Source organism: Neofelis nebulosa, chromosome 5 (genome assembly GCF_028018385.1).
Source record: "Neofelis nebulosa isolate mNeoNeb1 chromosome 5, mNeoNeb1.pri, whole genome shotgun sequence".
Lineage (NCBI taxonomy): Eukaryota > Metazoa > Chordata > Mammalia > Carnivora > Felidae > Neofelis > Neofelis nebulosa.
In genome coordinates this window covers 11,353,182-11,366,406 of record NC_080786.1, presented here as the reverse complement: position 1 = coordinate 11,366,406, position 13,225 = coordinate 11,353,182, and the positions used below count along the sequence as shown (strand labels likewise).

Sequence of the window (13,225 nt, the reverse complement as noted above, 5' to 3'; positions counted from 1 at the left end):
CGGGGCTTTGTTCAAATGTCACCTTGTCCGTGAGGCCATCCCAGTCGCCATCCCATCCCCTCCTAAGGCTCCACTGCCCTCTCACCACCGCTCCCGGGTCCCTCCCCTGCTTTGTACTTCTCCATAGTACGTAACACCTCCCAACACGGCCTACGTAATTTTATTTTCCAAGTAGAATAGAAGTAGGTAGAGTGGAAGGAAGCCTGACAAAGACAGAGATGTTTTGTGTGTGTCTGTTTTGTTCCGACAAGTATCCCCAGCTCTTAACGCAATGTCTGGCATAGCAGGTGCTCAATAAAAATGTCCTCAGTGAATGAAACGTATTCTTATCTCATGGGGTTCGGAAGGGCTTCTTAGGAGCCATGTGCCGCCTGAAGACTAAATTTCGTGCTGGATTTTTTCTTTCCCTGAGAAGAGAGTCTTTAGCCTCAGAGTCTCAAAGGAATTTGGGGCTGAAAGAAGTCGAAGGACCAGGGGCACAGACATTTCAATTTAACAAGCATCATTACAGGTTTCTTCAAACAATGAAGAACTTCATGCATAGCTTATTTGCTAAAACAGGAACGTGCGATCCACAAGTGGTGTGGTTACACTCTTCTTGCTTCAGGATCCCTAGCAGAATCCAGAGATTTGCCTTGGGAATGTTTAGGAGCGGTATTTGGAAGAGGCAGCACTATTATCCCTACTCTCTGTGAGCCAAAACACAGGGGAGAACGAACAAAAATGTGTTTTCACAGGTTTGGAGCCAACTCTAACATTCACTCAAAGCTGAAAATAAAAATATACGTAAGGCGCCCCCCCTCCCCCCACGCATCACGCGTAAAGATCCAGGTGTGTCCCATCTAGCCCGTGACCTTGGCCCCACTGGGAAATTACCAGGCCCTGGTCCCAAAATAGCAAAACCTATCCCTCTTCACCACCCAAGCACCCACTCACCCTCAACTGCAAAACAAACTAAAAACAGGTCCGCACACAGAATCATCCTCAAGTATACAGACGTCCCCACGGAAGAGCCGAGCTCCATCAAATGTACGACGTGGCTTACCTTCCCCTATCATGGAGACCCCCACGGACATGCCCATGAACTTGCTTTTGGTCCATATGTGAGTGTTGACGCACAGTCTCTTCTCCTTGCACTCACAGTAGAAGCAGGAGATGGGCGGGTGATGGGACACCTGCTCAGCCACGAACCTGAGTTTGTAGCTTTTGGAGGGGTCCTCGGCCATCGGGTGTTCGTGGCTAGCGGGAGAGTGGGGGGCAGTCCTCTTTGGCTTGACCCTGTCCTTGGGGACTTCCCAGGAGCAGTGAAACGTCTCACCGATGATGGGGTTATAGGGCTTCTTGGCCAAGGCCCCCTTGCGGCCCTCATGGAAGGCTGTGAGGTAATACTCCACAAAGCAAATGACTCTCTCCTCTGGCGTGGCTCCGGCAGTGATGGCCAGCAGCAGGTCCGGGTGCGCCATGAAGTCTGCATACATCTCCAGCAAGGATCGCTTCTCCAGGATGAACGTGGGAAGCACCACCTACATGCAGAAGGGGACAAAGTCAGACAGGAGTCCCTGTGACTGCATGAGAGAGGCTGCAGCCGCCACCCGCAAAGCCATCACGGCCTAAGCCAGGGAACGGTTTCTTTTGATTCGTGTACAAACGACAAGCCAGGGGAAACGACGTCAGAGAAATGAGACGTGGCCGCGGTGACGGCACATCGCCCACCCGCCGTCGCGGACAAGACGGTTCTGACAGGCTTTCCTCTCTGCTCCTCTGGACCTGAACAGCGGCCTCTGCCGCCCTCTCCACCACGGCCACACAAAACCCTCTTTTACTCCTCGTTACTTACACCCGTGAGGAAGAGAGCTCGGAAGGGCTTTTTTCTTTGCTTCCCGACATCGGGCACAACTAAGGGGGGGTGCTCAGTGCCTCCCCACAAACATGGATACTGGGCATTTGTTGGCACCTCATCAAAGGGGGTCCAAGTAGACCAGCACATAGCATCCCTAAGAGTGGCTTCTGGAGATCTTGGTTGAAAGAGTAGCGTATAAATCCCGACACGATCAAGGCGGAGCAGGTCTCTGGGAGGCAAGGCCGATTAGCAAGCAAATGTCCTGAGAGCTGTCGTGGAGCAGAGGGGCCATTTATGGAGGCTGCCGTGCAAGGCTGTGCAAGGCTGGGCCAGAAGAAGTAAGCGGAAGTTACAAAGAAGTGGGCTGGCACTTACTACGGAATCTTCTGGTAAATGGACCGGCACGGCGGCCACTCCTGGGTCTGTTTTCAGCACCACTACTAAAGAGGAGGAGAGATCTGGATGGGACGAGACAAAGAGACTCCTCCTTGATCCAAAATGGATCCAGGCGGTCACTCAGGTGCCCATACAGCCCCAGGGAGGAGGTCGGTCAAAGCAAACGAAGGACATTCTGAAACCGGTCTGGAAAGCAGATCACTCGTTACTATCGCTGACATGCGGAACAGAGCATGCCTGTCTCTCGTGCTCTAAGGTGAACTTGACGTGACTTGGTTAGAAGGGTATCCATATTCTACCCACGTGGCGGCCGGGCACAGCCCGGACGATCTCACGTTCTCCTCCTCGTAGGGAGTCACAGGATTTTGAAGCCAGAGGGCTGGCCATGGCTCCTCCCTGACTCCGAGAGAGATGGGGGTGGGGAGCCACACCGGTTCAAGGCCACAGGGCGGGCTTACGCTCCCTCCTTACGTGACTGCGTGACTGCGTCTGTCTTTCCTTCACATAGTACCCAGCTGAGAAAACACTCACTGACCACAAACAGCAGAAGGCTTACAGATCTGCCACCCTGCCCCCGCCTCAGTTGGCTCAGATGCTTCCCAGCAAAAGAAGGAGATACAATGGAAGCGAGATGTCCCGAGAGGAAGAGACAGACGGGCAGACAGGAGATCAAAGCACAGAAATTTCAGTGGCAACTGGAGAAAGCCCAGCCCACTGAGGAAGTGACACTGGCATCTTTATTAACGCTGTTCTTTCCTTCCACACTATGCCAGAGGGAAGTTTATGTACACGCGTTAGGTAAAAAGCAGCCAGCTGGAAAGTTCGACACGTTACGCAATCTCCGTGCCATAAAAAGACCCCAAATGGTACCATGTATTTCTTGGGGTCAGAACGGAGTGATTTTTACATTCTTTCCTCAGTATCTTTCTGCTTTGCTCTTACAATATACTGGAAGAAAAAAAAAAACATTATTTAAGAGATAGCTATGCAAATTAATGGCGATGTTCTCATTTTCTTTCAGCCAAAACTTGATGAAATTGAGAATCTGGCTGCTGGAGGACCTGAGCTGGCCATACGAAAGTCCATTCTGGCTCAGATGCCACCGGTATTACTTCCTGTGTCTTTTGTGGGGACAGGTCCTCCGTCTGCTCTTCCAGTGGGGCTCTCGGGGGACCAGGCAAACGCACTCTCCCCGTGGCCTCCCTCCAGGCAGGTGACCAATGGCAGGGTAAAGGGGAGGCAGAAGCTGCCCCAAACACTCATCGTCGCTCCCTCTCCTGCCCCCAGAGCTGCCCAAAGTCTCCCCCGGGAGCTCCGCCAGACAGCCTGTGCAGGGACTGCGGATTTACGCAGCCCTGGAAAGACGCCCGATGAGGTCAAACCAACTAAAAAGGAAAAGAAGCCACAAATGTCTGCACCTCCAGGCCTTCCCCAAACGGCTCCATTTCCTGCCCGCTCCCTTCCCTGGCAGGACCCTGTGATCATGAGGGAACCGAGGAGGGAAAGGGCAGAATTACCAGGAGGGGGGTCAGGCCTGACAGACACAACTCCCATGAAGGGGACTCCGCGTCCCTGACTTGCACCTTTCTCTGCACCTGTGGACTGGGGCTTCTCTGGCCACAATTTCAGCTCTCGACAAGGAGAATTCTCGAGTTTGTAGCCGAGATTGAAATTACAAGGAAAGAAGGGCGCCTGGGTGGCTCAGAAGGTTGAGCGTCCAACTTCGGCGGAGGTCATGATCTCGCAGTCCTTGGGTTCAAGGTCCGTGTCAGGCCCTGTGCTGACAGCTCGGAGCCTGGAACCTGCTATGGATTCTGTGTTTCCCTCTCTCTCTGCCCGTCCCCTGCTCACGCTGTCTCTCTCAAAAATAAATAAACATTGAAAAAAAAAAAAAAGCAATTACAAGGAGAGAACTGCCCACAGTGGTTGCTCTCTCAGTATATACTTCTGAAAAGGGCGAGAATGTAAGGCAATTCCCCCAATTTAGCATTTCTGAACTCCGGGGCTAAGGGATTAAAACAAATCAATAGGAAAAAGAACTCCACTCATCACTCCAGATCACTTAACATCAGAACTGAAAGGGACCCTCAGGGTGATGGAGTCTAATGCCATGGTCTCACAGGTGAGGGGACAGAGACGGGCAGTGGGGAGAGAAGGCACCATGCAGGAACCTTGAGCTCCCAACTGCCACCCAAAGTTCTGCCCATCACCCGACACGTCACGGTTATCTGCTTCGGGCCAACAGGAGCATTTTCTCTCCCTCGGTGGACTAGGGAGGTTAGAGTTCACTGGACAAACTGAGACCCCAAGCCACCTCATCTACTGTCATAAGCGGGGGGCAGGAAGTGGCACATGGGCCCCACTCCCTAGTCCATTCTACTCTTCCCGGAATGACTGGGCAATCCATCCATCCAAAAACTATCGTGAGTGTTAATTACCACCAGGAGGGAGACCATCGGCAGTTAAGAAACGCAAGCAGAGCGCCCCCGCCTGGAAGAGCGCAGCTACGACTTCCTAACTGGCCTTCCAACTTTCTGTCAGGCCCACCTGGATTTCTTCTCCACACCATCACCAGACCCATCTCTTGAATCTCTACAAGAGATAAATGAAGTCCAGCCTGGCCCTCGCATCCCTCTAGTGGGACATCATCCCTCACTTTCTGCCCCCAGCCCTCCCCTTACAAGTACCCGTTCCCCCCTCCCCACCCCGCACACTCAGTCCTCTTTCCCTTTTCTGCCCTCCTCCTGCCTTGTCCAAGTGACAGACTGGAACTCCGCTCAAGGGTGACCTCCTCTGCGGAGCTGTTTCTGACAGCCCCTGCTCCCGAGGCTAAACCAACAACCCCTCCTTCACACCCTCACCGCACCCCCACATGTCTCCCTCACGGCGTCGCCAATGCTCCTTGGGATGAAGAGCATTCCTGGGACGATCTGGGAAGTTTGTCCCGTGGGCATACACGAAATAGTATTGCATCAATGTTCCACCTCCCGGGTGTGCCAAGTGCGACGCGTGGGAGAATGTCCTCACCCTCGGAGGATACTCGGGGACAGAACCGTCACATCTGCCAACATACTCTGAAAACAGACATACGCTCATACACGCAGGTGGGTATATGGGGCTGCACAGCGAGAGAAGAGGAAGACAGAAGTCGAGAGAGTGGGAGAGAGGAGAGAAGGAAGAAGAAAGGCAAAGCAGCAAAATGTTAACAACCAGCGAACAGAGGCAAAGGTCACCTGAAGTCACCTGTACTATTTGTAGCGCTCTCATAGACCAGAAAAGAGGCAAAAAGGCGGAGGGAAAAGAGAAAAGGCTCTACTGGGGATGCAGGATCTGACAACTGATCCAAAAAGATTTTGTTTTTAATCTGAAAGAGAGAGAGCATGAATCGGGGAGAGGGGCAGGGGGAGAGAGAGAAGGTTAAGCAGGATCCATGCTCAGAGTGGATCCGGACGCGGGGCTCCATCCCACGACCCTGGGATCCTGACCTGAGCTGAAATCAAGAGTCGGCTGAGAAATCAAGAGTCGGATGCTCAACCAGCGGAGCCACTCAGGTGCCCCAGAACTTATCAATTTTCAGAGACAACCCTCCCAGAACTGCAGACTCAGGGAATGTGGTCTCCCAGGCAACAGCAAATCCAACCCACTAGGTATATATTCTCCACTTGGAAATGATGCTGCTGCTTTGTCAGATCTGGAAAAAGCAGAATACCTGGAAAGATGGAAGAGAATGGACTGGGGGTGGAATGACCATTTCTTCTTCCGTCGCCTATTGGTCTGTCTTTTTGGTGCTTTGCACAGAATATCAGGTCAATGGCTTTCAAAACCAGCATCCTGAACGTTTTGGGCAGGGTAACATACTTTTCGTTAAAGCCGATTTCTATCTCTCATACGATCTCCCTGCCTTGTGTGCGTGCCTTTGCAAATAAGTCGCTTAATCATCTGTTCCTTGGGCAATGGACACTGGAGGTACAGAGCCAAGAAGCGGTGAGTGCTAATTGGGCTGTCTGCCTCCAATGGAGACGTGAGTGATGGCCCAGCTGTTCAGACCGACAGCATCCAAATGGCTGAAATCCCTACTGCAGATTTATCGAGCCATCAATAAAGGCTGCCTTTTCTTCCATTAACATAATTAAGACAATGAATGACTCTGGGCAAAGAAAAAGCAAAAAAAAAAAAGCAAAGATCTGCATTCGGGACTCGGAAAACAATTAATTACGTTTAAAGTTGCATCAATCTAGAAGTAAGTAACTAATCTTCAGGTTGGGCTCTTAGAACTTTGAAATAATTGATCGCCCATCGAGAAAGAGGGCCCCCAGAAAGAGTGAGAGTCCGTCCCTTCCCCCTAATACAGGAACGCAGAAGGTTTCTGCAAAGCAAGGCCAAGGGCAGGTGCAATTTTCTCCAAAGAAACATCAGTTAACTTAATAACCTTGAGAATCATCTACAAAACACTCTGTCCGTAGACTGACAGACCCACCCGGTGCAAACAAGCAGGCACAGAGAGGCTGAAACTACCCACCGAGATTGATCTATGTACTCCTTTAAGGGGATGTACACAAAAATCCAAGCTTACAAAGTAAAGCCTACATAATTCATACTGGCAAAGATTTCTTTACTTAGCCAACAGGATGCTCCCCTGGCTTTCCTTAAAGTGCCGGCTCCCTTCACATGATCTCACAGTGCTTGGGACATCGGGAAAGGCATTCGTTAAAACTTCGACCGGATGGGAAGAGTTTGAAATAAAATTTTCCTTTTTCCAAGAAGATATTTACTACATAGAGGGAGAAGCATCTGCGAAAATCAACTCCTGTGTTCCCTCTGAGTCCCAGATGTTGGCTTGCGTTAGGGAATCGGAAGCCGTGAGCTGACGCTCATCTCCGGGCGGCTACGGTCATGTCTACTGGGGCAAGGTCATCTCTCCAAGACTCAATTCCTCTGCTGTAAAATGGGAGACAGAAGAATACCAACCTTCCAGGTTTTTGTGAGGATCACATGACAGTGCAAAGTCAGCCCAGTGCCCACCGAGCACACAGTACAGGCTCATTCTGCTGGTGGCTGTTGTAAACAGCGATCGTCTACTTCACCTAGAGACCCGGGGAAGCTAAGAACAGTGTAGATCAGACAAAAACTTGTCACAAAACGTTTCAGTGACAAAGCTGGAGCCAAAGTCTCAATGACCAGAGCAACCCTTGGGACCGCCTCTGATGCTTCTGCAAACACTGAATTATTGGAGCAAAAGGAGAAATAACTGTGTAAAGCAGGGAAAGTGTGGTAAGAACGTATGAATGTTTCCAACTTAAGCCATATGTGGAACTCAAGCCAGGCACCGTGCTTTGGGCTTCACGTGATCTTGTTTGATCTCCTGAATAACTGTGAGCAGGTATGACAATTCCATCTTACAGATGAGAAAACTCCAGCCCAGAAAGGCCAAACAAGTAGGGAGCCGGAATGAGAACCAGTTCTGCTGGGTCAAGGCCTGTGCTGGATCCCTCACTGCCCCCAGGAGGCCAGAAGGCTCGCCCTCACTCACTGGAAGTCCTCCTAGAAAAGCAGGGCTGACGAGCTCCTGCCAATAACATAGGCAGGAAGTGTGGGCAGGACACATGCTGCCTCCCTCCAGACACAGATTCACACCGACAGGAAGCCAGGTTACTACTGGGTTTTCTACGAAAAGGCAAGCATCTCAGGACAGGAAGTGGGCTTTACTTGACAGCATATTAAAAACAAGATTCGGAGAGAAGAGCCAAAGGCATCGGGAAGTGGACGCAACACTTGGCGGGAAGAGAACACCGAGTACCCACAGCTGCGCTGGGTTCAGCTCCAGGGTGAACCCAGGCCCTTCGGACCCTTCTCACAAAAGTCACCCCCTCTGAAGGAGGAGCTCAAGCACAGCAACACTCATCTTTTTGCAAACATGACTGAACCTGGCAATGTAGCCGGGAGAAAACCCGAGGGCGCCTGGGTGGCTCAGTCGGTTGAGCGTCCGACTCTTGACTTCAGCTCAGATCACGGTCTCGTGGTTCATGAGCTCGAGCCCCCCCCCCATCGGGCTCTGTGCTGGGCGTGGAGCCTGCTTGGGATTCTCATCCGCGCTCCCTCCCTCTCCCGCTCGCCCACCACCCCTCCCCCACTCGCATGTGTGCGCTCTCAAAAAACCCCAAAAAACAAACAAAACAAAAAGGAGAAAACCTGTACATTCGAAAATGTCTACCATGTCATTACAGGATCCAGAAGCCGCCGAGAGACATGTGACCAGTCACACCAGTTGAGTTGGGCCCTGACAATGTAGCAACTTGGCGGAAGGTCAGGCAGCCGTCGTGGACGACACGGCTGATGACGGCGTTCGCTTCCTCCCACGTGCCGGTGAGCACACGGCTGTTTGCTGTAGGGGGTCTGTCACACGCAGGGGCAACGGACTACACCGGTGCGTTAATCACCACCTGGTTTTACAAATAGTTCTGCTATTGTTCAAGCAATATTGTTCGCTACAATTCAAGCGATTCTTGGAGAATTCACCGAAGTCTAAGAACTGTGCGGGCAAGCTTCTCTCTCAAAGTGAGAACCCTGTCCACCATAATTGCTGGTGTAAGCAGAAAGTTAGGGGTCCCTGGAAAAATAAAAAGGAGACGTAGCTTTCCTGACATAAAAACAGTCGTTTTAGGCGCCCCCACCCGCCACCTTGTGAAAGGAGGTTAAGAACCTACAGCTGCTATCGGGCGAAGAAGAGACAGTCTTATCAGAGACAATAAGTCAGTGGTAAATCTCCCAGTGCTGATTCAGAAGATGGACTTGATGCACATTCTTGAGTCATCTTTCCTCTGCCAGACCGAGTGGAGTCCGAGACCTAGGGATGCTGACCCTTGCCGGCCCCCCTGACCTTGACCTGAACTCTGTCACCTTACGATGACTTCTGCCCCAATTCCACGCTGTATTCCCCACTGTGCAAGTCCCTTCGTGAATACGTATCACCCTTAGCTTTAAACTTCCCCCATTTTGTTGTTTAGGGAGACACTGCTTTGGGAAAGATCCCTGGTGTTCTCTTTTATCTGTTGCAAGTAAAATCCTTCTTCTTCCTCGTCTTTGGCTTGGCTGTCTTCTGGCTCGACACCCACGGAGAGGTGAGCCCAGTTTCAGGTAACAATGGGATATGCATCGTGTATCTTCAGGGTCAGGGACCTCATCGCCTGAGGAGAGCCCAATCCTCCCTCTCTTTGCCTTGCACTTTTTAGGTTTTTTAAATTTATTTTTATGTAGAGAGGAGCGCGTGCACACGCACGAGCAGGGGAGAGGTGGAGAGAGAGAGAATCCCCGGCAGATTCTGCACTGTCAGCGTGGAGTCCGATGTAGGGCTTGAACCCACAAACCGCGAGATCTGATGATGACCTGAGCCAAAACCAAGAGTCGGACGCTTAACCGACTGAGCCACCCAGGCACCCCTACCTTGCACTATTTTAACCACAGTCGGTACCCTCAAAACTGCCACCTACTCTATGGAATCAGCTGTGCCATCAGGAAAGGTTCAAAATCCGCTGTTGGAGATGATCTCCCTCCCGCCTGATCCTGTAAAACTGGGGTTTAGACTAACCACCCTCCTTCCCAGAGGAATCCCCGTAGGTCACAAATCGGCACACCCTAGACCTCGTTGCTATCCGTAACTACCACCGTCCTCCATATCTCGGTTTGAAGCATTCCTCTCTCCACCCGTTACCCCTGAGGTCCCACCTCACTCTCTCATCCCGGCCCCTCCAAGACTGACAGCCTGTTGACCCTCTTCTGTCCACCACTCTCTCTCAGCCTCCCTTCCAGCCACAGCTTCCTGGAGGGAAGGACAACACGCCGCATGGTCTCTCTTTCCATCCGTGACCGAGCAACCCTAAGTGCCCCGTGGTAGCATGTGGCCACCCTCCTAACCTTCTAGATCTCCCTGAAATGAACACCCTTTTACTGCTGTCCCCCACCCGACTTCCAATCCCTCTCAAGCCTCCCTTTTCCTCGCATCTCCCTTGCCGCTTTTGTCACTGGGAGAAGCGAAGCCGTCCACGGAGAGCTGCACACGATCGCCGCAGCACCTACTGTGCACCAGGCCCTGCTCGGAAGCCCTCGCACACCGGCTGCACGTGCACAGGAGCAGCCCCGTGGAAGGCACAGCTGCCCCTAGCTCACAGGAGAGAAACTGAGGCAGCCAGGTTAGGGAACTCGGCTAGGGTGCAGCCAACCCACCTGGTTAACCCTGGCTCTCCCGCCCCTTTCCCGGTGTCTGTGCCCCGGGGTTCTGTACCATCCCGTCAGAGGGTGATCCTCTGCCCACGCTCTGGGCCCCACGCCCTCTGGCTCCTCACGTCCCTGCGGCCACCCTGCCCCTCCCCCTCCCGCTCCTCTCCACTCCCACTAGCACCCAGACATCTTCAGAAACCAAGCCTCCCAATTCCAGGTCTGCCTCCAGCCTGCACCCCACCTTCTGCTCCCCTTTTACTATACAAAAGCTCTTGGAACAGCATCTTTACTCCCGGCTGGCCCTGTTCCTCCTATTCTCCCTCGAACCCACCCCATCAGACCCTGACAAAAACAAACGATGGTCCCTTCCCAGGCCTGACCCTTCTCGACGCCTCCACAGCAGATCCACACGGCCCATGGCTCCTTTCTCCTGGAAGGACCCTCTTCCCGTAGCTTCCATGACGTCACACTCCTCTGGTTTCTGTCCTAGCTCACGGGCTTGCCCTTCTCAACCTCCTCTCCTGGATCCTTCTCATGTCCCCAATCTCTATATATTGGGGTGTCACACGACTCATCCCTGCATCTCTACTCACTTCCTAGAGGAACCCATTCCCAACTCCTGGCCTCAAACGCATTCGCTTCCTTATTTGTTCTCAAACTTGTACCTGAACCTCATCCATAAGCCCCAGACTTCTATACCAACTGCCTACACATCCTCTCTCCTTGGAAGCCTAATGAATGGACATCTCAGACCTGAGAGAGCCACGATAAATTTGTGATGTCCCCCAACATCTTCCCATGGTCTTCCCCTTCTCCATAAAGGGCGGTGGTCATGAGAGGCCCTGGTGGCCTCCAATGAACCACAGCTCCAGCTCCTGGAATGCACACTTGCTTTGATCGGTACAGGGGAAGTGACACTGTGCCACTTCGGAGGCTTGGGTTTTATTGCTCATTTATTCTGAGAGAGAGAGGGAGGGGCAGAGGCAGAGAGGGAGAGAGAGAGAGAGTCCCAAGCAGGCTCTGCATTGGGGCTCGAACTTACGAACCATGAGATCATGACCTGAGCCGAAATCAAGAGTCGGACGCTCAACCGACTGAGCCACCCAGGCGCCCCCAGGAGTCTAAGTTTTATATTTTTAATTTTTTTTTTAACTTTTATTTATTTTTGAGACAGAGAGAGACAGAGCATGAACGGGGGAGGAGCAGAGAGAGAGGGAGACACAGAATCAGAAGCAGGCTCCAGGCTCTGGGCCATCAGCCCAGAGCCCGACGCGGGGCTCGAACTCACGGACCGTGAGATCGTGACCTGAGCTGAAGTCGGACACTCAACCGACTGAGCCACCCAGGTGCCCCATGGAGTCTAAGTTTTAAAAAGGCTTATCAGCTTCACTCTTGTCCTCACGGGAACTTTGAGCCACCGTGTAAGATGTCTGGCTTCCCAGCTAGACAGACCATGTGAGAGGGATACAAGGAGAGAGAGAGAGAGAGAAACAGAGAGATCCTAAGACTTCGTGGAGAGAGAGAAGCCCAGCTGTCCCAGCCAAGTCCAGCCCACAACCAACCAGCCAACTGACGAGAGACACACGAGCGACCTTTGGCAAGACCGACAGCAGAACTGCCCGGCTGAGCCCAGCTCAGATGGTGTGACTGTGAACAAACAAAATGGTGATTTTCAGCCACTACATTTGAGGTGGTTAATCCCTCAGCAGTGGGTAACCGAAACAAAGGGCAGCTCTAGCTTTTCTTATTCTGGCTGCTCAGATCACAACCTTAAGAGTCATTCCTTATTCCTCTTTCCCTCACACTCCACATCCAATCGGCACATCCATACCCTATTGGGACATCTGCCACTCCGCCATCATCTCTCACCTCCTCCCCGTTTCTACTCTTTCCCCTGCTGCCCGCACCCCACTCCTCGCCCTGCCCCAGTTTACCTTCCAACCCAAGAGCCAAAATAATCTTTTAAAAGTACAAGAAAGGCCATGCATTCCTTTGCTCAAAACTCTCCAGCGGCCACCACGCCACTCAGAGAAACATCCCAAGTCCTTACAGCGTCCTAGGAAGCACCCACCCCTACCCCGGCCCCAGCCCTCCTGTCTTGCCAACTTCCTTTCCTGCCAACTGGGGCATTCTGATTCGATCACACTGGCGTCCCTGCTTACCCTCAACATGCCAGACAAGGGCCATCACGGGCCTTCTTCACCCGCTGTCCCCTCTGGCCAGAACAGACTGCCATACGCCATCTCCTGCGGACCTCCTCACCCGAATCTCGTCTCTACTCCGGTGTCACCTGGGAGAATCCACCCTGAGCAGCGTCTCTAGGGGGGCCTGTCCCCGCCTCCACTGCCGGGCTCTGCTTCTCTGCGCTGCTCTTCCCACCTCTGTACTCTTTTCTTCTCTCTCGTTTGCCGCCCGCCTCCTTCCGTTATCACCCGAGCTCTAGGAGGGTGTGGAATCGGAACGTTTTGTTCACTGCCGCATTCTCGGCGTCTAGAACACTACCTGGCACGTAGGCTGCTCAACGAATATGCGAGCACAGGTGCTACTAAATGTTGTCTTTCACGTTCCCGAAAACTAGGTTGAAAAGGTCGGATACTGCCAAGCTCCAAACTGTATCCCGGGGCCCCGCCCCCTGGAGCCCAGGTTGGAGCAGAGCAGCTCCTGAACACGACGTGGCGTGTCTCACCAGCCTCAGACCCTCCAAAGCTTTCCCGTTGCCCTCAGGACCGGGTTCACCCAGCTCCACGTGACCCACAAGTCCCCGCACGATCCGAC

At 52.6% G+C, this 13,225-nt stretch overlaps 1 protein-coding gene across 3 annotated transcripts in view; it reads right to left on the bottom strand.

Moving 5' to 3' along the window:
- The window catches only part of OSBPL10 (oxysterol binding protein like 10), a 313,900-nt gene that overhangs the window by 19,612 nt on the left and 281,063 nt on the right, over positions 1-13,225 (bottom strand). For all 3 annotated transcript variants that reach the window (XM_058729640.1, XM_058729641.1, XM_058729642.1), the window contains one exon: positions 1,046-1,523. In XM_058729640.1, the coding sequence (XP_058585623.1) occupies positions 1,046-1,523 (478 nt within the window). The remainder of the gene's footprint in view (positions 1-1,045; positions 1,524-13,225) is intronic.